Genomic DNA, 25,040 nt, shown 5'->3' with positions numbered 1-25,040 from the left:
AATCTTCTAGTTCCTCAAAAGTTTTGTATCCATCAAACTTCTCTATATCTTTGTATATAATTAAATGAAAAATGCAAATTAAAAATATTGAGAACTACAAGAAATACGAGTTTTGCTGACCAAGAGATTGGTCACTGAAAGCCCAATATTAGTCGGTAAATCAAATTACTGACCGGAAAGTTTTGGTCGGCCGCTAGTCCCCAAAGGGCGCAGGGAAGGTTTTTAGAGACCAAAATATAATTTAGTCGGGAAAGAGAGAGATTTTTACCGATCAAAAAATTGTAGGTCGGTAATTATAAACTTTTTTCTTGACCATGATTTTGGTCGGTAAATGCCTAAAGTAGTCGGTAATAAACAAGTCATGAGTAGTGGTAGTAAAAATAGACCAACCATTGCAGTTGGCCAGGAATAATATACATTTGCCGACAAAAAAATCAAGTGACATTTACTGACCAAGAGATCAAGTGAAATTGGTCAAAAAAAATTCAACACAATAAAGTTGAACTGCTTTTCCCGACTATGGTTTCACTCGATAATTGTGATTTTTTTAATTTTTTACAATCCTGCCCGACAATCAAAATTATAAAAAAGGTTAAAAGGCCAACTCGAACACAATGTACCGATAAAAGTTCAAATTCAAGAAATATCAGAAATCGCAAAACAATAATCACAATAAAAAGCCTACAGCAAAACAATTACAAGGCAAAATACTATATCATATCTTTACCAATCAATTCCAATTTCAGAATAAGTAACTACGTAAACATGTACAGCCCAGATTTCAAAATAAAAAGTCTAGTCAAATTCCAAAATAAAAGAAGACTAGCATAATCCAAAATAATAGCATATGTAATAATGGAGTATTAACCATCAAAATATAAAACCATGTAAATGGAATAAAAGAGCTTTAAACTAATGATCATCAAGTGACTCGTGATCAGGTGATGATGGTGACGATGACGAATGAGGAGTAGTAGGAACTCTAGGGCTGTCTATTCTAGTTGTGGCACCTGGTATAATCTCTTTTAACAAGGCGAGAATACGCTCATTTTGGCTTTGCAAATTATGCACGACTTGACAAAGCTTGGCATTCTCTCTTTGAGTCGTGTCTGCACGAGATGTAGCACGTGGAATCTTTGAACCCTTACCCAAACCCCTATAGTAGCAAGAAGTAGTTCCAAGCACCTAAGTCGCAATGTCATTAGCAGCGAGCTATACTCCTTGGCTCTCACTCTCCTCTCCCACAACATGTGCCTGTTGTGTTGTTTGTATGTCTACCATCTCTTTCTACATGACAATAGAAAAGTATCAACTTAAATAAGGTAGTAAAATATTTATTCCATTAACTAATAATAAACTTAAAGACTTATGGTATTTGTTTATTACATATTTCTCCTCAGCCACAGGATGTATCCAGCCTTTTGTATCCTTGTAATGTGTGTTCTTCCATAGTTTAATTCTGTCTAGTCGTCCAGTTCCCTTATCCTATTAAAACAAATAAGAATAAAATTGAATTGTAATTGTTTCCTAATAGAGATGAATATATTCCTTCTTACTTACCTCCATAGCCTGACATTGAATATATTATCTAGAACCAGAAAAATGGGTAAATTATTGTCAGGATCTGTTGTCAACTGCCACCTTGGATCTTTTCTGTAATGTCCAATTAATAGAACTAAAATAGTCAATGAACTAAATAAGTTAACCAATGAACATAAATGGAAGTTATACTATATATAAATGCACTTGAAAGTGCTCACTTTCCCAATAGTCACACAAATAATCCTAGTCAACCTGATATCGGATTTCTTTAGGCTTATTAGCTTTCCCATGAGCCATTGGTTGGTCTAGAAACTTCTTGTAATGTATGTGCAGCTCATATCGAAACTCCTTAAAGGAAGTGGCCATTGATTTCTCCATGAACTCTTTAAGAGTTGCATATTTATCATATTGTACATCAAAAATAGCCTATATATAGCAACATACCATGAGTAAAAATACAATAACTAGCACAAAATTCACACAAATATATTGGAATATGAACTTGCTGCTCCAAGCAACCAAAATCAAAATGCCAGCAATCAGATCATTCAAGAAACAAAAAAGGTTAAACAATAATGTTACCTCCACTTTGTCATAAATAGGAGATTTTTCAAATTCAGTCACATCTTTCCAAAAGATCTTTTGGAAAGGCACAAATATTCTCACACTACATCATATTTCAGATACGAATTGACGAGCATTAGGACCAATTGGTCGTCCATCGCTATCTTCATACATGATTTCCAGCTTCCTATGAGTCGCCTTGACTATCTGGGGTGTGCCTAAGCCACGAGTACGACCACGTCGCTCATGCTCAATTGGGGGTGTTGCAAGTGTTAAAACAATATACGTCAATAAAAAAAAAGTTGAAGTAAGAATTAAATAACAATTATAGAACTACATGTCTCCATTGGCAAAGTGACTGGTGTAGACTAGACGGTAGGTGAAGGTTGCGTGCTAGTTTGAGTGAACGCCTGCGTGATAAGACCATTCAGAGGTGTTGGGGTGGTGGCTTCCTCTTTGGTGGCATTGGAATAACCTGTGTTGTTGACAGTAAAAAAATAAAAAAAATCAAGACGCATAAAATTAGATGTGAGCACATTGTAGCAACATGCATTTGTGTCAAACAAATAAATTGTTGCTGAAAGAATTACTATTCAGCAACTACTTGCCACAACATTTCTAGGTTAATTTCTAGTCTGTAAAAGGTTGTGTCAAAATCAACAACTACATTTCTCATCTATAACATATGATCATTGTTCTGCTAGTCTGTCTTTATTCTAGTACCGAGCCTAGGCATAAAAAGCGATAAAAGTTGTAATAAGGGGATGATGACAACTTCATTCATAAAATGAATGTACTCAAATTTTGAATCATATTTTATTAGCAGAGATTGCATAAGCCTCAGAAATATATAGTTTCAATATCAAGTTATGAAGATTGACAGAGGAAAGAATAATAAATAACAAGATTTTTCAGTAAATTTCGATAAAGAAAGATAAGAAGACGTTGCAGTAAATTTTTGAATAAGCCCTCATTATTTCTTAGATGAACATGGAAATTAACAAAACAGTAATTATTTCTTATAAAATGTGATTCTTTTGTTTTTCTAGATAGGGATCGGAGATGAAAACATTTTAGATAAATCTTGATGTGATTCTCTTGTTTTTCAAAGAATCACCTATGGTATTGGAGGAATGACCAAGTAAACAATATCTTTTATGTTCCTACAAAAAGTCTAAGAATCCATTCTTACGTCTGAAAAATTCAAAATATATGGTACAAAATTATTTCCTTCTATTACATAAAGCAGTAACAACAAGCCCGCAATTAAGACATGTTTCCTATCCCCCTATCTAAATAAGTCTCCCCTTCCCCTCTGATTAAACCAGAGCATCTAAAACAGGTCCTCAATTTAATGCAATTTGTAGTCTAGAAAATCCTCCTAACCTTAAGTCACATACAACATTACTTGTCACTCCCATTTGATGTTGAGAAGTAGCTATTAACATATAAAAACCTATATGTAGGATTTTTTGATTCATGGCTACAATGTGCTCAAATTGAGTCTATGTCTCATGATTTTGGCAGAGCATCTATGAAAAGGAAAAACACAAAGGAATCTCAAAAATGATTTTTAACCAATGATGAGCACTGTCCACAGAGAACAACTCAAAAAGAAAAAGATAATACAAATTAACCAAACTAATGGAAAAGCCATACAAAGAAACTTACACCAAATATTGATTTTTAAGATAAGAAGCACCAATACCACCTGAAACAAAAATTAGCACAAATAAGTTTCATGAAATACAAAATGAATAAGGAAAGTGACAAATCAAAAATCTATACAGTGAGGGGAAATTCAGGAACTGGGTGGTGGACGTTAAAATATATGCAGTAATAAAATTGAGAAAATTGAAAATCCTACAAAATAAATAAATCAATCAAACCGTTCCTTTTTCTACCAAGTAAAGCAAATATATAATACAAAATTTAAAAAAAATCCAGAGATGAGTGTGGGGTAAAGATAATGAAAGCACAAAAAGAAGAAAATGGAAAAACTGAAAACTTACTTTAAGATTGAAAATGGAGAAAGAAGGACAGTACTTGGAAATGGAGAGAAAACTCTACACATGAAAATGGATAGAAATGCACCGAATAACTTCAAGGCACTAAGAGAAATGGAAAGGGCGGCAAAAGGAAATTGGAAATGGAGAAGACAACGTAAATCTCTGACTTATGTAGTTTGGGTAAATCCAATTAATTGTGGGCCATATATCCCGCCACAATTTTTGGCCCAGTATAAGAAATTTACCGACTACGTCTCCTCATGGTGTCCTTCTCCTTGAAGAACGTCTAGCTCTTCACGATCTGGTATAAGCTCCGTTCATATATTCAGTACTTTTGCTCCCTTCAACACATTCCTCTACTCAACTTGGTAACCTTCTCCGATCCGTTCTTAGGTCTTTGAACAGGAAATTAATCAGAGAAAGAAAGGCCATGCTTTCAATCTTTGCGGAACACTTTGTGAAGAAAGGTATCTTCGTAGCACCTAAGAGTTATTCCTTAGAAACAGAAGAGAAAGGTAATATAATTAAGCACAAGGGTCCTGTTAATTATTTAGTCGGTAAATATTGTAGCGCCATGACCCGCTAAAAAATAAATCTTATTTTGGCCGATTTTTAATTTTGGTTGGCAAATATGTCTTATTTTCACCTACCAAATACTGTTTTAGCAACTAAATATACGTTAGTGGGAAAACATTTGATAGGCAAAAAACTATTATTATTGACTAATTTTATTGGGTAGGTAAATTATTGGTCAGTAAAGATATTGCCGACCAAGTATTTCTATTGGTCGTTATAAGAGAGGCAAAAGACTATTATTATTGACTAATTTTATTGGGTAGGTAAATTATTGGTGAGTAAAGATATTGCCGACCAAGTATTTCTATTGGTCGTTATAAGAGAGTTTTCACCAACTAGAATTTGGTGGTCGGCAAAAGTTGGTCGGGAAAGCTATAATTTCTTGTAGTCGAGCTTCCTACTAGAAGACTTTTTGTTAGATTCTCCCAACATTTTTTTTAAATTTAAAAAATTGCCCTCTTTCAAATTCAATTTTGTATAAAATATAGAGGGTGTTTGGTAGGAATTTTTATGTGAAAATGCATTTTTGAATAGTAAATTGATAGGAAATGTGTGGTTGAAAAATAAGAAAAAGCTTTTGATTTACGAATAATATTATTTTAATAAAGAATGTGTGGTTAAAAAGAAGAGAAAGAAAAATGCATTTTGATAAAAATGGGTGCCAAACAGGGCCATAATCAATTCTTTTAGAATAAACAAAAATATTTACTAAAATATGTAAGCTTCTTGTAATTATAGGCAAGATTTAGACTTTAAACATATGGACGAGGGTATCAAACTCCCTTAAATTTAATTATAATTATAAAAAATTCTTCACTAATTAAAGTGAGTCAAATTTGCATACAAGAAAAAAAATATAGTTTGCTATATTAGAAGTCTAAAATCTAAACTGCGTGAGGATAATGCCTCTAACCAAATTCATACGGCCCAAATTCAGACAAAAGTCAAAACCTGCATTTTTAACACTTTTTTAATTACGACTTTTATTATGAATAGTTGAAAATTAGAAACATTAATTTTATTTTATCTAGAACAATCAATTCACGAATTTCATATCTCGTCTCCTAATGTTAAACTTTATACCTTCTGTCATTTTACCAATTTACCAATTTTTTTCTTTTATTTTTGCTATCTTTATAAATTTTAGAAGGTTAACATCATTTTTCTCAAGAAATACAATGCATGCTAATAGGTTAACCAGTTGCGTTACAATCCATTGTTGCCAATCCAAGTCATGAGCCGTGGGGAAAAAAAGTAATGCTTCTCCCTTACTTGCTTATGTAATTTTAACTTTGCTTCTTCTTTTTTTTCGTCCCTAGGATACAAGGCATGCACGTTGAGTGTATGTTGGCGACCTTTCACCATTGGCTAATAAGCAGATATGTACTGATTCTCCTCATTTACCCTGAACTTCTTTATTTCTACATTTGCATTTAGGTTTAACAGATTTTTCTATGTTTTGTTTGTGAGTTCCTCTTAATAATTTATCATATCTTGTAGCCTATCTCAGTTTTATTATGTTGAAGACCATTTCACTTTTATTGGCTATTTTTGTGAAATAATGGTGACTAAAGTATGATGACTTCAAACAATATAGACTTTATACTAATTTTGTTCCTCTTTTGTATTGATTTGTGTTTTACCTGGCATTGGTTTACATTTAAATGCTCTAGCAACAACTGCAAAGGACTACAAATTTGTCAAGCATAAAGCTTTTGGTTCTTCAAGACTATCAATTAGTCCAAGACCAAATGCCAATTTTCAACCTCCAAGCTCAAGAAGTGTTAAACTATACTTTAGCTATTAACTTAGAAAAAGAAATCTATGCCATTGAAAACAGTTCTTATGGACAATGCTTCCCCGACATTTGGATTTATGGTCAATGAAGAGATCAATCAGAATGTTCCAAAGAAGAGGAGGCATGTCTTCTTTATTGTAGAATTAATTTTCATCTAGATCTGACCTTTTTCAGACATATAACATGAATTAAATTCTTGGACATAGGTTGGAACAATCAGGATATGGTGAACCCTGTAATTGATGTAACTGCAACAAATCAAAACGCTTGAAACTGTAAGTTCTTTATTTTATTTCTCGCGATGGCATAAATGTACACAGTATGAGCCCTATTCAATTATGGTTGGACTACTTCCTTGTATTTTGCCCAAGACTTCCCGTGGAGGTAAAGCTACCATACCTTCTAGGCCTCATAAAATAGTGATTGAACTCTTGTGAACTCCATGTCTTGTTATTTCCTTGTTGTTTAATCTGAAGAAGTCTACTTGTTGTTTGGTGTTATTATAGTCATTTTGGCGAATTCAAATGGCTATATGTCAAATTTTGGTTGCCTACTGCGTTTAGTTCTACTGTTAGACTCATGAAATGATTTATTAAATGTGAAGTTCTTGATATGCATGAACTTTGATGGTTAGATTTTGACAAAGATTCTCTCTTACAAAACTGTTTCTGTCATGTTTTTTCCCCCCTATCATTCAAGAGTTGTTTTGTTGTCAACAAATTTGGTTAGGTTCGATGCCCTCCATTGGGCACTTCTCGTTATTCATAAAAACCTAGAATCAACGTCGAAAACTGCATTATGTGGTGGAAACCATTTTGTAGCTTTTGACTATGCTTTAGGGTTTAAATAAAAGTTTCCTAATGTAGTTACTGTGGATGCTTCCCTGCTGGTGTCTACTATGTGGAGCCATGTGCGTATAAAGATTGCTTCAACAAGCATGTCCATGAGAACACTATCCTTGCAACTCGCAAACATATTGAATCCAAAAATCCTCTTGCTTTTGCTCCAAAAGTGACTAGGAGCTCGAATTATCTATCTGAAGCTAGGATTAGCCTATGAATTCTAGACTCGTGTTCTGCTTACCTGGTGCTTAAGCTCATTTAAATATTCCCTTTATTATTCATTGCAAGATAAGTCCAGCAAAACTTCTATTTCAGCTCAACATAAGAGGGGATGCAATTGCGAAAAATCTAGTTGCCTGAAGAAATATTGTGAATGCTATCAAGTTTCTTTTCATCTTTTTAAGTTTGCAAGCTTTTCTTTAGCCTGTAAGATAAAATATTATCTTTCTATTGAAGAGTGGTGTTGGATGCTCAATGATTGTGGTTTTACGAGTCTCGGTATTATGATTTGCAATTTATTTTCCTTTCTGGGTTGGGCTTTTTTTTTTTTTTTTAACTGGCACGGGAGCTAAAGTTTAAAATAAGAATCCGATGTTGGGATGCTTTGTTATATCTCTCAGCTTCCTGGCTTCCGTCAAATTGTCAACCGAAGATATCTCTTCATCATTAATTGTACACATCTAATATATTTGCATTACTTATTAACCTCAAGATGATTTTTGGAAGTTTATTTCATTTAATTGTCTTTGATGTTCGAATTGTGAACATGAATGCAAGTGACAAATTCAGTGAAATTTTATGATTAGCCGATTTTTTAATACATTTTCTGATTACTCATATTAGATACTAATGATTCCCATGCAATTCATACATTTTTCAAGCAAAAATTAAATTTTCTTCTTACTAACACAGTAGATAGTTGTCCAAAATGCATTTGAGTAACGATGAATGCAAGACGAAATAATGTAAAAAGGGGAGACACCAAGGAGGGTAATGATTGAGCAGATAAGACCTATGATAGTAGAAGTTGAGATACTTAGTTAGAACATCTTCACAAGTTCCTTAGGTAGAGTTTTCTTGGCGGGCAACAATGTTATTATGGAATGCTCATTTTGGTGGTTCCACATAGGAACATCTTGCAGCCTTCCTAATCCTACCTCTTCTTTCCTAGGAGCTTTGGTTGGTCAGAAATTCTGCACGGTTTAAGGATGAGGTCGTAAGCTTGCACAGAGTTGTGCTAAAGTAAAATGTTGGCTACAAGAATTAAACGGTATGCTAAAACCAAAGAAATTGTTTCTCTCTCTGTTACTTATTCACAAAAGCTACACATCCCTGTGTTGCCAATACGAGTCAAAGCTCCATTTCTTTTTAGATGGTTCCCACCGCAATATGGTTTTTATAAAATAAATATTGATGGTGCTGGCGCTGGAAATCCAGGCCCGACTAGTTGAGGTGATTTGCTTCGAGATTGGTGGGGGAAGGTTATTTTTGGGTTCTATCACTCTCTTGGTGTTGGTACTAATACTTCAGCGGAGGTATCGGCTCTTAAGATAGGCCTTCAAATATGCTATGTCACTAGCATAGAGAGGATTGCTATAGAAACGAATTCAATTGTGTTGGTTCATTGGTTTCATCATCATGTCACCGTACCTTTGGCTATTAGGATTATTTTGGAGGATATATTAAAGCTTGCTCTGGTTATATCTATTGATATATCACATATTTATCGCAAAGCAAATCAGGTGGCTAATTCTATAGCGCATCTTGGATCTCAAGGTCATTTAAATTTTTTAGAATCAATCTCTAGTTTTCCAGTTTCTGCAATCGATTGCATTTGCTTAGATAAATGTAATTTGCCCTCTTTTCGCTTTTCGTAATTGATCGTACCCACGGTTTTCCTCCACCATAAGTGAGGATTTACCGGTAAAAACGTAGGTATTTTGCCACAAAAAAAAAAAAAAAGAAAAGCATATGAATTAATAATTGTTCTTTGAATTTGTAAGTCTAACACCATTAGTTAAATGTTGGCAAATTGCAGTCTTTTTATTCTTGTTGTCATAGGTATGCTAAAATGTCCCTCAAGATAATTAACTGAATTGGGTTCGGTTCTTGGTTCCTAAACTAAAATTGTGGGTACTTGAGTGAAACTGGTTTTTATATAATTTTTTATTTACAATTTATATGCTAGATAAAAAAATATACTTAGGCAGTATTTAGTCGAAAACTCTAAACTCCAACATTAAAAATAAGATTGGCTCTTACTTTTTTACATCTCTCCTCACATAAGATTGTTGCATTTAACAGGTTATTACATGTTAATGTTTATAATTTGTGATTTTTACAAATAAAAAATTTCAAGCAGATTTTGGTGTAAGTTGACAAATCAAAACGTTCATTCTTTACAATTCAAGCTTTTTTACTTTCTTGTATTGTTTATAAACTTAAGTGAATTTTTTCCATAATGCACAACAATTGAAATTGATATATTCATTGCATGCATTGTATTGTACCTCTTTTATTATCTTGAGGTTGTGATTCTCTTTTCAAATATAATTTTTTATTCAAACAGTGCGAGTTCAATATGTGGACCGTAATTTTTTGATATTATATAGTTATGTATCTAAGTACTATTTTTTATGTCAGCTAGTTTTAATAGTAGAAAAATTTAAGCATTGTTCATAATTAAATTAGATGCTCTAGAGTACCTCGTTTATGGATCGAATCTCATTACGAAAAATATGTTTTTCTCAAATTATAATTTAAGTTTTGACTTTTTTTTTATTTTCTCCTATTTTTGTGGTTTTTACTATCCAATATTTTACTACATGAAGATTTTTTAGCTGAATTTTCTCCATTGCACAAATTTGAGTAGCAGTGTCTGAGGTATATATACAAAGGGTTTATGTGAAATATTTATTAAATAAATGTATATAAAATTATTATGGGTAGAACCGAAACCGAACTAGAACCGACGATTCGAATTTGAATTTGGTTCTAGTATTTACGAAGACGCAAATGGTTCCATTTACAAAATACCCGAAGTACATGGGTGGTTCTGGGTGTTGAAATATCCAGACCGACCCACCCGACACTAGACCTAACTAGAGATGGGATTTTCAACGTAATATTAAATTTACCTATTTAATTTGTTTACTAGATAAATGGGATACAGACTCATTAAAGCTGTATAAGTTTGCACATAATATGTAGATAGATAGACAGAAAGATGAAAAGAAATCTGTTAACAGCTTCATAAATCAATTTTGAAGTTCAACAACCAGAAACTTGGAAGCGAGCGAATTTTTAATTGCTTGATAAAATTCCCATAGTAAGAACCATGAAGGGTTGACTTATACACACACACATAACAGTGTGTTTCGCCACCAATTTGTCCTAGAGACCATGTAAACCGTGTTGTTTGGTATGTTATCATTTTATTTTATTTTTACATTATTTGCATACTCTATTTATGGCATATTAATTGGTCTATATAGGGCTCACATGATACCTTATTAATAGTAAATGAAACATCTTACATATCTTCAGCTATGTTTCAATCTCATGCTGAAATTTAAATTTTCTTGTTCAATTATCATGTAAATTCTATTGTCAAACAAGAACTTTACGGTTTGTAAATATGAGAAAATGACACTTTTTTCAAAGTACACAACATGCTTTCCTTAAATTCGTCACATAATCTGCTGAATTGTCACAGGGTAGTCACATCACGTGTTCCCCAACAACATTATCCACCCATCATAAATTAGTACATTCCTTCTTTGATCGCGTCAGGGAGCCAGTCCAGTGTAGCAGCAAGAATGCGAGATGTTGTGCGAGAGAAGAACTCCATTCCTGGCAAGTAGGTAACTTCTCCTTCACTAGCAATCCGAATGGGGTAGCGGAGCAAGTGACCAGGTAGATCCCGTTCAAGATTTTCATCCGCATAGAGATCCCAATTTTTGTCAGCGATTTGGTTTACACTTTTGATACATGCCACACTTTCGGGGCATAGGAAAGTATTATCGAGCTTGCCAAGGTGTTCATACCATAGTGCAATACGAAAACCGTGGACCTGACCCCTAGCCGGTTCCCTGATTGCCAAATGATGTGGTTGATATGCTCCAATGGCTATCTCGGAATCCCTAGCACCGTCCATGGATCTTTGGTTGATATTGGCAGATCCAATTATTATGTAATCGTCATCAACTGCCAAAAAATAAAAATAAATAAAAATGAAGGAATATCAACGTATGGCCTTCTTTTCATAGCAATTCATCTCTAGAATAATTCACTCATGTCTAAGTACACTTCACGCTCTTAGGATAGCAAACACAAGCTACTACCTTGACAACGGAAACCAGTATCTAGTGGTGCCATCATAAATATAGGTAAATATTAATGTGCTTACATGTAGTAGTTATTGTAAGACAAGGAAAATATACAAGCCTAATAATGCCTAACAATGATTTGTGCCTTAAGCGATGGAAAAACTTTTGCTAGAGACATATTGGATAGCTTTGTAATTTAGTGGGCATAGCTTTCAATAATTTAAAGATTTAAATAATTCTTAGTTTTAGAAGCCAATCTCATTAAGCTCAAAATCCAGTACATACCTATCATCATCTTGGAATGAACGTAGATCATGAAGCGGCGAGCCTCCTGAGCTTTTAGATAATCTGAATCAGGTTTTGGTTGTTCTGAAGGTTCATATTCACCACTCTTCTTCACCTCCCGATTTCCAAGGCAGAAGAATGTCAGGTAATTTCTAGGGTCCTCCTCAATGCCCTTAGCTTGAAGAGCCTGAATCATGTCCTTATACATCATCTCCATTGTCATCCTCTGGAAACCTAATATAACCTTAGCTACTTCAGGAATCCCTTCGGGCCACATTGGCACCACGATATACACGGTGAATCTTTCCCCAGCCTTAATCTTACTCACAATCTTCAAGGAAAGTTCCTTTGGAATAAGATGCAGAGCTCCAATGTCCTCAACCTTTATATCTTTATAATCCCAGTCAAAACTTGCTCCCAGAAAAAACTGATTTTCGATATAAATAAATTTTTTTGCTCGACGTATCGCATGAATATATGCATCTTGGATGCTTCGGTCAATTATATTGCCATTCCAACTGACAAGACCTTTCCTTTTTGCCTCCTTGGGAGTATCCGGGAATCCAGAGGCAGCCCCACTATCAATAGATCTGAATAACTGAACATTCCATGTTTCATGGTTATTTGGATACATCACTGGAGATGGAACAATATCATCAAGCTCTCTCAAGTTACGTAATGCATTCTCCTCACCTTGTTTCCTCCATCTCTGCTCAAAATTAAACAGAACATCCCAGGCAATTGGTCCTTCCAGTCGGGAATGAATGTCGTGCCAAGGCTCCCTCGGCCCACCTTTTGTGATGGATGCACCAGTGAAATTAGGCTGATGAAAATCACCACGGTGTGCAGTATCCAATGTCCTGAAAAGTGAATGGGATGGAGTATCATATCTTCCATCGCAAAGATCAACGCCTCCCACAAAACTCAAAATCCTCCTCTTCTTCGATCCAGCTTCCGGCACAGCACTGTCCACCACTACAATCTTCTGGTGATGAGTGAACATGGCAGAAAATTTTAAGCTTTGACCTTTATATGGATTGCGAGGGCATAAGACACAATGCACACCAGTACCTTCAAAATAGCGGTTGGTCTCTTTACAATGGGTAGCCATTATGCCCTCGTTCTTCAGGCAATCAATAGAGGTTATGTCATCCCAAACAAGCATAAGAACCGTAACACCTTCATTTGCTTTCTTCTTGAGTATCTCACCAAGAGTAACGTCACCTCCTGGCTTTGGCCTCCTAGAATCCCTTATTAAGGTAATTTCGGTATATACAGACCAGCCTGCGATGTAAATTAGGTGCTCAGCATTAGTGATTGCATCGAAAACATCTTCCCAGCATCTGTGAGGCTCGTAGTTTTGTCCTTCAGAAAGGGGGATTTGGAGAACAAAATTGTCTGGTACATGAGAATCTTGGTACAAAGAAACCTGACATCCAGATCTCTGAGGAAAGTAAGTATAGGGAACCCCAGAATACTCGGAATTAATTCCACAATCCCAGTTATTATCTCGAGAAATATCCAAAAACCATAGCTTTACATGGATCTTAGAACCTTCACGTATAGGATTCTTGTCTTCATCCAATATCTCAACCCACCTATCCACTTCTTCCCCTTCCAAGAGCTCACGAACAGGTAGATAAGCTCTTCCGATTAAAGTTGCACCAATAGGATTATCTTCTTTAACATTAAATATCACATTTGAAGCCATATGAGCACAGTAAATAAGAAAAGACTCATTCCACCCGGGGTTATTAGGTTCATTTTCAATCATTCTAGTTTTCGCAACCGTTGCCTTTTCTAAATCAATAGTTGCATAAATTTTAGGACCAAAACCAAACCTCTTTGCAATGTTCTCGATCATCTACAAAAATATTCCACCAGTGAGAAGTATCACCAGAGGTAAATAAAATACTTCAATACACAAATCAGGAATATAGCAAATGAGTCTTTGAACAATTTTCTGACCATAGAATACATAATCACATGTAAAAATTTGTTTAACTTATAACCTTATTCAAAATGATCCTAAAATTATATATGATAACTGACAGGATAAATTGGGTCCAACAAATCGATGCATTTATAAAATCCGGAGCAAATGTTTTGTACAATTCAATTCAATTAATATGAATTCCTTAGTATCCAACATAAAATGCTCTGCTTTTATTAAATATAGCTAGTAGTTCAATATTTCTACTAGATCTCACCAGCTGCACAAAAATTAGGCATTTAAACTTCAATCGCAGGAATAAATATCGATCAATAGCTCAAATATCAGACCAACCCACCAAAAATAAAATAAAATTAATAATAATAATAATAATAATAGTGAAATTCGTCGTGTCGGGAACTGCCCGAAGCAAATTTATGCCATGAAATTCCTACCTTGCGAAAAACATTTCCACCTTCTTCGTTGAGCTGCCTGTCTACTTCAGAGATCGAGACATGGAGAGTCCCATGAAGCAATTGTTGGGTCATCTTTCACCTGCAACATCATAAAAAACATCAAACCCCACATCACCCATAAAAATGGAGCACAAAACAACCAAAAAAAGAAAAAAGAAAAGAAAAGAAAATCAATTGAAAAACATTTGTATTAACGAATGCATAAATTCGAAGCACCGAGTAGAAGAGTAAGGGATCTAAGAAGCTCACAGAAAGAAACTCGGATGGACTGATTTTGATCCGATCTTTCTGAAATTGATTGAATAAGAATTGAGTGCACTGCGTGTCTGTTTTGTGTATATGAGACTTCTTCCTTGAGAAAGAAAAGACCACCGCCTTCTTTTCGCACCCCATCTACTTCACTGATAGTGACATTCAGTTGGGTCATTTTCACCTGTAACATCATAAAAAAAACATCAAACCTCCATCATATTACACAAACCATGAAAAAACTCAAGCAAAAAGCATCACTGTGTACCATCCAAAGTCAAAACTAGAACAAAAAAAAATAAAAAAAATGAAAATCAATTGAAAAACATTTGTATAAACGAATGCATAAATTCAAAGCTCCGAGTAGAAAAGTAAGGGATCGAAGAAGCTTACAGAAAGAAATTTTGTTGAACTGATTTTGATCCAATCTTTGCTGAAACTTATTGAAGAAAAAGTAAGCTTTACAAACAAAGAACCGAACTATGTATGTATGTATGTGTGTGTAAATACATATACATAGAAACTGTCTCATGAGCACAGTGATTGGGTTATCCTTTGGTGACGTGGCAAATTAACTACCGATAAATTTATCTCATGTTTTTGCCCAATTTCCCAAAAATTGGAACCCCAAGAGCAAAAATTGTCAAGGCTGAAAAAGTCAAAAAGGGTGGCTGTTGAACAAAATGGGAGTGTTTCCGGAAATTTGCAACAGTCATACGTGGGACCCCTATGTTGACAGAAAGAATGCTTTTGTTTGTTCGCATGAAAATGGGAAACAATCATCAGCATGGGAAACAAACGAGTAGCTAAAAAGGAATGTAGTAGTTAGCTGTATCAGTTATATGGGGCCCACCATTAACTAACAAATATATAATAAAAAATTTTGTGCACATGGGAAATAAAGACAAAAATATACTCTATTCGTCCTATTTATATAGGTTAATTTTATTTTTTACACAAATTAAGAAATCTTATTTCATGTTATTGAAAGTAATTTTTGTTAAAAAAATTTCCTAATCTACCATTATTTATATTTGTACAATTTCAAAATTAATGGGAAAATTTTGATTATAACTAGACAAATTAAATAGGAATATATTAGTAAAAGAATAAAATAAAACATTTTTAATAAAGAAATAATATTATATAATTGAATATTATATAAAATAGTGGTATCATTAAATATGAGAAAAGGACACTTTTTTTTGAAAGTACGCAGATCAATCATGCTTTCCTTAAATTGGTCACACGATCTTTTGAATTATCTTGGCAGAATAGTCCATGACATGTCCCCCACCAACACAATCTACTAATCATATGTACAATTTAGCCGCTATTTGTCATTCATTTTAACGCATTATTTTTTTTATAATATTCATTTTTAATCATATATTCTTCATTAAAATAATATTACACATAAATAAATAAATAAATAATTCCTTTTTTAATCACATATTTCAACATCAATCACTATTCCATATATCATTCTTTAACATTAAAGGAACAAAAAGAGGCCCTTAATTTGTTAATATTGATTGATAATTTACACTTGACAACATTATATTTATTTATTTTAAAAATTATTTTAAATCAATTGATCGAATTTTGACAATGACAACATTGTCAAGTATAATTGTACAAATAGCATAATTGCGTAATCCACCCATCATGTCATCTCCTCCTCCAAGATTTGAGGTAAATTTATAGCATTTTGTACTAAATTTTGCATTGAACTTAAAATCAGTTTCCAACTCATTACACCAAAAGTTGCAACAAATGAACAATATTTAATAAATTTCTTCATTTTTAATAATTTATTATTTAAAAAACTATTTATTTATTTATATTATAACTACCTAATAAATAGTTACATTAAATTAACAAAATGTTGAACTTGATAACATCATATTTATTTATTTATTTTAAAAATTATTTTTAAATCTGATATTAATGAAGTTAACTAGTGTTATAATTTAATTTTTGAAATTCACATGTTCATTCCACAAATAATCAATTAATGCATTTCGAAGTGCAATTTGGGCCTATTTATCCTTGATTTGTCGATGATGAGCAAGAAAATTCTTGAAAGCGATCATGTTTATTACATTTTAAAACTTCTTGAGTACTTTATTTTAATTTATTCCTTAATTATTATCAATTACATGATTAAAACTCATTACAAATAATAATAATAATAATAATAATAATAATAATAATAATAATAATAATAATAATAATAATAATAATAATAATAATTTGTTATATGACAAAAATATATAACAAAAAAAATATAAATACTCTTAACCAAATTTTGTGCAAAGTGAAAAAGAAGGGCAAAAATATATTTAACCATTTTGGTACAAAATGGTGTAATGGTTTGGAGATGATTTGGCGTAATTTGGTGAATTTTGGGGTAATGAGGATGGGTTAGAGAAGCCATTAGGAGCTAAATGATAATTATTTTAGATCAAAATTTTTTTTTTATTCATATATTTCTTTTACGATCAAAGAAATATATTATACATTATCACCGATAATGACAATAAAAAGGACGGAATACGATCAACCCAATTATCAAAATATTGGAATAGTAATCCATTTTTTCAAACTCACAACTTGAATTATAATTTAAACATGTTCAAATAATCACTTAAGTTATACTCTTCCAATCTTTGATTAAAATGTTGACTTCTCACTACATACTCTCTAATTGACTAAAAGTAATTTCATTTTCAAAAAAAATGGCATGGCTCAAAAACTCGGTGAATCAAGTAACTATCAAAATTTGATCAAATCTACAAGTTTCGTAGTAAACCAACATTTAGGGGCTGGGTGGTCCAACCAAAACGTAAGGACCATAGCACAAACACCCAGCCTATCGTCTATTTTATCCTTCTTCTTCTAATTTTCAGAAATTTAATGCATTTAAATTAAGTTATAATTGAGAAAATAAATACTATTAAATGAACGATGGGAAATTGTGCCCTTGTTTAAAAATCACTTTTTTCTTGCACTCATTTTGAGCTATACATTCTTCAAAAAAAAAAAATAATAATAATAATAAATAAAATAAATAAATAAATAAATAAATAAATAAATAAATATATATATATATATATATATATATAATATTTTTTTCATACTTATTAGCCTAACATTATTTAAAATTTCACTCTTCAAGTAATTACATTTACACTAGCACTGTGAGAGTTATATAGAAGAAAAATAAGAATTTATAACCAAAAAATGATTCTTTAAAATAAAAAAAAATTCATATTACAATCCAGGAAGAAAGAGAGAATATTTCGGTCAAGAAGAGCTTAACAACTCTTTTAACTTTCTTTTAACTTTTAATTTTTAATAATCGGGTAAACCAGGTTACCCGACGAAGCCCCGTATGACTTGTGGGTCAACTCGTAAATCGAGATGACTTGGTTCTATCCATTTTTTTAATTGATGAATCATCTTAAATCTAGACAACCTCCCCTATTTTGACACCACTATATAATATATTATTTAGTCCCTATTTTGTAGAGAGGTTTCGAAAATAAATTTTGCGAAAGTGATTTTTTGGAGAATGTGGGATTAAAAGTAAGAAATTTTTAAATTTGTATATAAAATTATTTTTCTTAGAAAAAATGTGCTTGAAAATGAATTTGAAGCAAAATAAATTTTAAAAAATAGAATCAAAAATTCACTTTTGTATAAAAAAATTGCTTGTAAAAATAATACTATTTAGATAGAATTTAATTATAAAAAATAAATATTACTTATAAGTAAAAATGTACTTACACTTAAAAAATTATTTAAAAGTACAAAATGAACATATATCGTAAAATTTACTTATAGGTAAACATTATTTATAAATTCAAATTTTAATTATATATATAAATATTTCACTTTAAGTTAAAATTTGATGAGCTGAAATGGAAAAAAGTTACTTATAAATAAAATATTACTTGTGCATAGAAAATTTATATAATAACTTATGAATTGAAAACTATACTAAGGGCACATATATAATTTTATTTTTTGAAAAATTTTCAGAATCGTTGAATAATAAACATTTATGTGTTGGATCCTTTTCAAAATCGCAAATAAAATAGTCCAAAACCGAACATCTTGATAACGTTCAAAATCAATACTTTAAAAATTCACAATAGGTTCCCAAAACTCCCCAGCAGTCCTAGGAATCATATTGTGATGAAAAGCTAGGGGCTGTGGCTATAGAAGCCAAAAAAAGGTTGGATGAGAGGCTGAAAGCACAGTGGAAATCAGAAATCAAAACGTAATAATATGTTTGAGCATGTTAATTTATTTATTTTTTTTGGTTAAAAGTAGAAAAAAGTAAATTATGTTTTCTTGATATAAACAGAAACGTATTTACCTGTAACTAACTTTTTAGTCAATTTCTGGTAATTTAGTTCATGTCTGTCATTCTTGAACAAATTAAATTATTTCCTGCAGTAACAATCTCTCATTTAACAAATTAAATTATTTGCTACAGTAACATTCTCTACCACATATTCACACAATAAAATATTCTACACATGAACCAATAAAATTTCTTTAAATTTTAATCACATATTTTCCAAAACAAATACTATTCAAAACTCTATAATTTCTCCCTTAATGGGAGACAAACAAGCTATATATTGTATTTTAGGCACAAATAATTCTCGATAGAAATAAATGACAGAGCTGTGCAATAAAATTTGTCAATTGGCATCATTTGTAGTTCAATCCAGCTTATCATACAAACATACGAGCGTATACTATCAAGTCCAATCTAGTCGAGCATGCAAAAGTGTTATTATGTGCTTGTTTGATAAAATTGCTGTTAATATTTTTGTTAACTTTTTAACCGTTCAAATTTTATTTTTATCCCTCTTTTCATGACATCCACGAATTTTCAATCATTTGATTTGGAGGTTTTGTTTTTCATGTTTCTTAATCAAATGTAGGGTTTCGAGTGGGCAAGAAAGGACAAGAAATCTGAAGGTGAGCCCTACAATTGAAGGGACAGAAGTATTTGGCTTAAAGAAAAAGTTTAATTGGGCAAAATTAAGATGGAAATGCACAGAAAAAGAGGAATGTGCAGTGTGTTTGGAGCATTTAATGGCAGGAGACACCCTAATGCAGTTGCCATGTGCCCATAGATTCCATTCTATGTGTTTGGTATGACTAGAGACTAATGCACATTGTCCTTGTTGTAGAATGGAAATTCAAAATTGATATATATTTTTTTTTCAATTCATGTCATGGAATTCGATAATAAAGCTATGGAATTCAATGTTGGATATGTGTAGTCTAATTTTGTCGTTTACCTTTTCTTCCTTTACTACAATAGACGTTAGCGGTGAGATCAACGGGTTGATAGCTCCCGGATTGGGGGTTGAGGCATGGGAGTCCTTAAGGCGAAATTTTAATGTTGTAGAATAATATAGAAAGTTCATACGTATTAGATTGTCTTTATATAAAGATACAAGGGTGGACCATTTATCTTGAAAAGAGAGAAAAAAGAGAAGCTTGAGTTCATAAATATGGGGAACCTACAATATCAAGTGGATGCAACTTTATTGAATCACTCATAGTGTGTATTTGGACTTTAGAGGGTTTTTTTAAACCTCAAAAGATATTCTTTTTAGAGAGAAAAATAAGTTTTTAAGCACTCAGGGAAATTGTAATTTTGCACTTCTCTAAAAAAGCTCTAATTCAGCTTTCGTGAGAAGTTGAACTTTATATTTTGTGAAATTTTTAAATTTCTAAATATATCTAATTTTTAAATGAATGATGATTGTGATCAAATTGCAAATCTTCTAATATTTCGATAAAATATTACATTAGTCAATATTCTATCTTAATATTTATCATTAATTATCACTTTAAATTGTTATTAGGTTTACTTTATATATGAGGTGACAAATACATGTCATATGTTTGTATGTTAAAATATATAATGAAAATTACACATTATTTTTAGAATATAATCGTGTCATGATACTTTAATCCTATTCATGTACCAAATGAACCCATATTTCAGAACATTTGAGAAATAGAGGAGAAATTATGAAAGTTTCAACCAACAATGCAGCACTTCATCAACATTTTTAAAGTCGATTGATGTCTCATTTAGTTTAACAATAAGTAAATTTAATAATCTAAGAGGGAAATGAATGACACATGATCGATTCAATTGTAACAATGACTAAATTCATATATACTTTCAAAATTTAATTATTCAAGAATGGTACATGATTCAATTGTGTGATACGACAACTTTGCAAAGGAGTGACCACGTGAATGGGCGAATCACGATATTTTCTTTATTTTTCATTCTATTACAAGAATCAAGATTGATCGACTAGAAAAATAAAAAAGGGGGTCTAAAGATCAGTCTAATTACATATAAAAACTGTAAAATTAAAAGAATTTATGAACCAATAAGTATGCCATTCTGCATTTCGAAAAGATCGTCGTACAACTGCAATGAGTTTGCCTTGTCAAGGCAACGATGTTTAAAAGGGTAGCAGATAAGTGGCCGGCTTTTTAGACCAGACAACTAAATAAAACCAATCTTCACCAAGAAGAAAAAGTATAATTTAAAATATAAAGTTTTAACTTTAATTAGTCCATTTCTAATGGACAATGGACCACACATTCTAATCGAAAATTTTTCATTATTTTTCAACCATACATTCTTAAAAAAAAAAAAAAAGGGGTCCAAACGGGGGCTATTTAGTCCCTATTTGCTAGAGAGATTTTGAAAATAATTTTTGTGAAAAGTGAATTTTTGGAGAATGTGTGATTAAAAGTAAGAAAAATTTTAAATTTGCGTATAAAATTATTTTATTTAGAGAATATGTGGTAGAAATGAATTTGAAGAAAAATAAATTTTGAAAAAATAGAATCAAACAAGGCCTATGAGTGCCACACAAATTTTAGTTCACTAACGAAATCTGCACGTCCCATCTATCAATTTAATCATTTCTGACCAACTCAACTATTTGTTTAAGTCCCTCTTTGGTTAATTTAGTTAAAATAGTTGATAAAAAATTAAAATTAATAATTAATTTTAATTATACATTTAATTGATTCATAATTTTGCGATCACATATTTCATCATTTTCAATCAATATATTTTTTTTTTTTAATCGAAACCAAATAGGAGATCTGTTTTCATTTTTCTACAATAAAAAGGATCAAAGAATTTCACCCATCTTTCGGGAATCTCAAAATCAACTTTACCTCTTATTCAATAAAGATTTTATGGGAAGTGATTTTTTAAAAGTATTTTTAGAATGTATGGTTAAATATAAGAAAAAATTATGGAAAAATGTGTGGTTAAATCATACATTTTATGAGATTTATAATTTTTCAACCACACTTCTCATCAATTTATTCCAAAATCTATTAAAAATCTAATTTTAACCTCCTCAAACAGGGCTAAGTATAAAATTGGGTGACCATTGTTGAATTTAACCAGAAGATATCTATTAAAGTTATTAATTATTCACTTATTTAATTACTCCTCAAATTCAAAATAAAATTTTAAAAATTTTATAATATCGGATATTCCCTATATCCTATTTTAATTTGAGTAATTTTATGTAGCATAATTGCATAATATTGGCTTTGAGTGTCAGTAATTAAAAAATTTAGAAGGATATGTCTTAATCAAATTAACTGATTTCAATTAATTTTCACGTACATAGCATAATTAATTACTCTCTTCTTTAATAGCTGGATTTGAAGTTTGCGCATTATAATATATAAGGAAAAGCTAAAGAAGAAAAGATGACATGTTGTAAAATGTAAGTTTATTAGGGTTTAGAGATGAATGAAAATTATATCCTTACAACTCTAGAAATAATTACTGTTGTATTTATAATTCTATCCTATAAATACAAAGTTATGGTTCTTAATAAAATACATACAAGTCTATTGACTTATCTCTATTCTCTTCTCTTTTATAACACGTTATCAGTATAATTCTCTTAGAAGGTAATAATTTTCTTAAGTACAATTATTTATCACATGTATCGAAATTAATTTGATAACACGTGAATATCAATATCGATATGCTCCATACCAAAAGCAGTTTCACTGCAATCAATTCTTTTACAACAATTGTGTATAATAATACCAAAAAGAAAAAAGAAAAAAAGCCCTTACCATGGGCAGGGGCCCCCAAAATAGGGGCATTTTTAGAACAAAGAGCTTGCAGCTAAGCTTCTGACTCCCAGGTGGCGGGCAAGAGCAATGTCTTCCTCACTCAGGAGCTGTGAAGGCTGAGGCGAGGCCCGCTCTTAGTTGTTGTATTTTTATCATTCATTCATATATCGCAAATAAATCTAAGTATCTTTCGACATTATTTATCTTGATATGTTTATAGAATACTCGAAAATTAATCAAAGTACCCTTCATGCCATTGATATATGGTAAGACTATAAGAAGCATGGCTGGATGTCAATCCGAATGAATCATCGTTTTCGCGGAGGTCAATCTTTGCCTGCTGTGCAAGAGGAGAGCACATGCTATTCTTTATCAAACTTTTCATCGTCCCGCTCGAGCTAAACACTTTTGTGTGTCTGCCACCACAATGAATTCTACAACAATTGTGTATAATAATATACCGAACTTTTGTGTCTGCCAAATCAATCAATTATCATACACGTTATTCCATATTTTATTTAGTCAAAATTGATTATTTTATTGTGATAATGATTACTTTTTGTTTGTTTGTTAATGTTTGTTGATTTTACACGTAATTCCACGGTTTCACCAATACGCTTATCGGTGCCTTTTAATTCATGAAACAATTTAATTTATAACCATGACTCTGATTCATGCCTGTACAGTGTATTTACTATTTCATATGAGAATTTACGTCACAATATTAATTATTAAGTTTTTTTCTACATTCCTTTTCTTTATTCAATCTGCTACAATTTGTGTGTGATAATTATTTATTATTTACTAATTATTTATTCACTACATGTCATATGCAGTAATGATTACCTTAATTAATAATGAAAATTTTCGATTTCTGCTGTATGCATAGTTAATTTTCTACTCCTGTATTTTTTACTAATAATTATGTTATAGTCATTGTCCATTATATTCACTACATAATGATTTATTTTGCAAGTTTTTTAATCAATTTTATTAACTTGATCAAATACTTTTAGATGTTCTTTAAACTTAAATTAATAACTCATCATGTTGTTGCTTTTGTAATAGCACAATATTATAATTAATATTCTAGGAGAAATATTAATCAAACATCTATCTATTATAAATAGTCTATTGATGCTACTGAAGTAGCACAATATTATAATATTCTTGAAAAATTTTACTTACTCTTGAAAAGCATAAATTATATTTTTCAATATTTCAGAAGAATATTAACATATTGTTCTTGAAGAAGCAATAGTAAAATACAATATGCTTCCGAAATAACACGTGTTTTGAAGAACATATTATTTTAAATTAGTGTTTATCTCTGAAGAAAAACACGTAACTTATGTCATGTTGAATATTTGGTTAATGATTATATGATATTTAATCATATTCTTCGAAATTAATTGTACTTTCTTTTACTTTATTGTGTAGCTAATCAAATGGTAAGTATCATGAAACTCGAGTTTGCTATACCTGACATGTTTGGCAAAAATTATCTATCGTGGGTACTCCATGTTGATATCCATCTTGTCCCAAAAAGGTTTGGTAGAAACAATAAAAGAAGGAAACAAAGAATCCCTGTAAAATCGTGCAAAAGCACTCATCTTTCTTCGCCATCATCTTCATGGTGGACTGAAAATTGAATATCTCACTGAAAAATGATCCATAGATTATTTGGAAAAAATTAACTGAAAAATTTGATCATCAGAGGTCTATAATCCTCCACAAGGCTCGCTATGAGTGAATACATCTTCGTTAACAAGATTTCAAAACTGTTAGTGAATACAATTCTGAATTGTTCGGAATATGTTCAAAATTGACATTGTGCGGAGAAAAAATCACTGACGAAGATATGTTGGAGAAAATATTTTCCACCTTTCACGTTTCGAATATGCTCCTGTAGCAGCAATATCGCGAGCGTGGTTTCAAAAAGTACTCAAAGCTTATATCTTGCATGCTTTTTGCTAAACAGAATAATAAGCTGCTGATGAAAAATAATAAGTTACGTCCAACTAGCTCTGTACTATTGCTTGAAGCAAATGGTAATGCATTGCCTGAAATAAATGCAATATCAAAACAAGGACGTGGACATGAATTTGGACGTAGAAGCAGATGTGCACGTGGAATAAACCATGGATGAAATAATCAACAAAGTTATCAACAACAAAACAACAATTTCAAAAGGTACAAAGCAAACGAAAGTAGCACATCCAAAAAGGTACACGAAAAAAGTTGCTTTAGATGTGGAATAAAA

General features: G+C 31.6%; 1 protein-coding gene, 1 long non-coding RNA gene and 1 pseudogene across 4 annotated transcripts; 1 reads left to right on the top strand and 2 right to left on the bottom strand.

The window, feature by feature from the left end:
* Window positions 1–720: 720 nt before the first annotated feature.
* Window positions 721–4,709, bottom strand: LOC111372170. 3 transcript variants are annotated; one of them, XR_002698698.1, is made up of 7 exons: window positions 4,361–4,709; window positions 3,778–3,817; window positions 2,125–2,581; window positions 1,761–1,968; window positions 1,561–1,653; window positions 1,387–1,485; window positions 721–1,287 (listed from the first exon to the last, which is right to left on the bottom strand). It is a non-coding gene; the product is annotated as an uncharacterized LOC111372170 (long non-coding RNA). The 3 variants fall into 3 exon arrangements; XR_002698696.1 differs by having other exon boundaries at window positions 1,795–1,968; window positions 4,361–4,701; XR_002698697.1 differs by lacking the exon at window positions 4,361–4,709 and adding an exon at window positions 4,119–4,351 and having other exon boundaries at window positions 1,795–1,968.
* Window positions 4,710–10,940: 6,231 nt separating this feature from the next.
* On the bottom strand, window positions 10,941–13,823 carry LOC111372169 (phospholipase D alpha 1-like). Its single transcript, XM_022994370.1, has 2 exons — window positions 11,945–13,823; window positions 10,941–11,537 (listed from the first exon to the last, which is right to left on the bottom strand). The coding sequence occupies exons 1-2, from the start codon at window positions 13,806–13,808 to the stop codon at window positions 11,095–11,097; spliced, it is 2,307 nt and encodes a 768-aa protein (XP_022850138.1). The 5' UTR covers window positions 13,809–13,823; the 3' UTR covers window positions 10,941–11,094.
* Window positions 13,824–17,343: 3,520 nt separating this feature from the next.
* On the top strand, window positions 17,344–19,839 carry LOC111371952 (annotated as a pseudogene).
* Window positions 19,840–25,040: the final 5,201 nt, after the last annotated feature.

The sequence above is a fragment of the Olea europaea genome, chromosome 23 (assembly GCF_002742605.1).
Source record: "Olea europaea var. sylvestris chromosome 23, O_europaea_v1, whole genome shotgun sequence".
NCBI lineage: Eukaryota > Viridiplantae > Streptophyta > Magnoliopsida > Lamiales > Oleaceae > Olea > Olea europaea.
The sequence above is the reverse complement of the archived record's forward strand: the minus strand, read 5'-3'. Positions and strand labels throughout refer to the sequence as shown.

What these genes read in the sequence shown, in the direction of transcription:
- LOC111372169 (XM_022994370.1), bottom strand. Translation starts at nt 13,808, where the DNA reads ATGATCGAGAACATTGCAAAGAGGTTTGGTTTTGGTCCTAAAATTTAT. An exon ending in TCATTCCAAGATGATGATAG is followed by an intron (nt 11,538 to 11,944) that starts GTATGTACTGGA and finishes ATTTTTTGGCAG; the next exon opens with TTGATGACGATTACATAATA.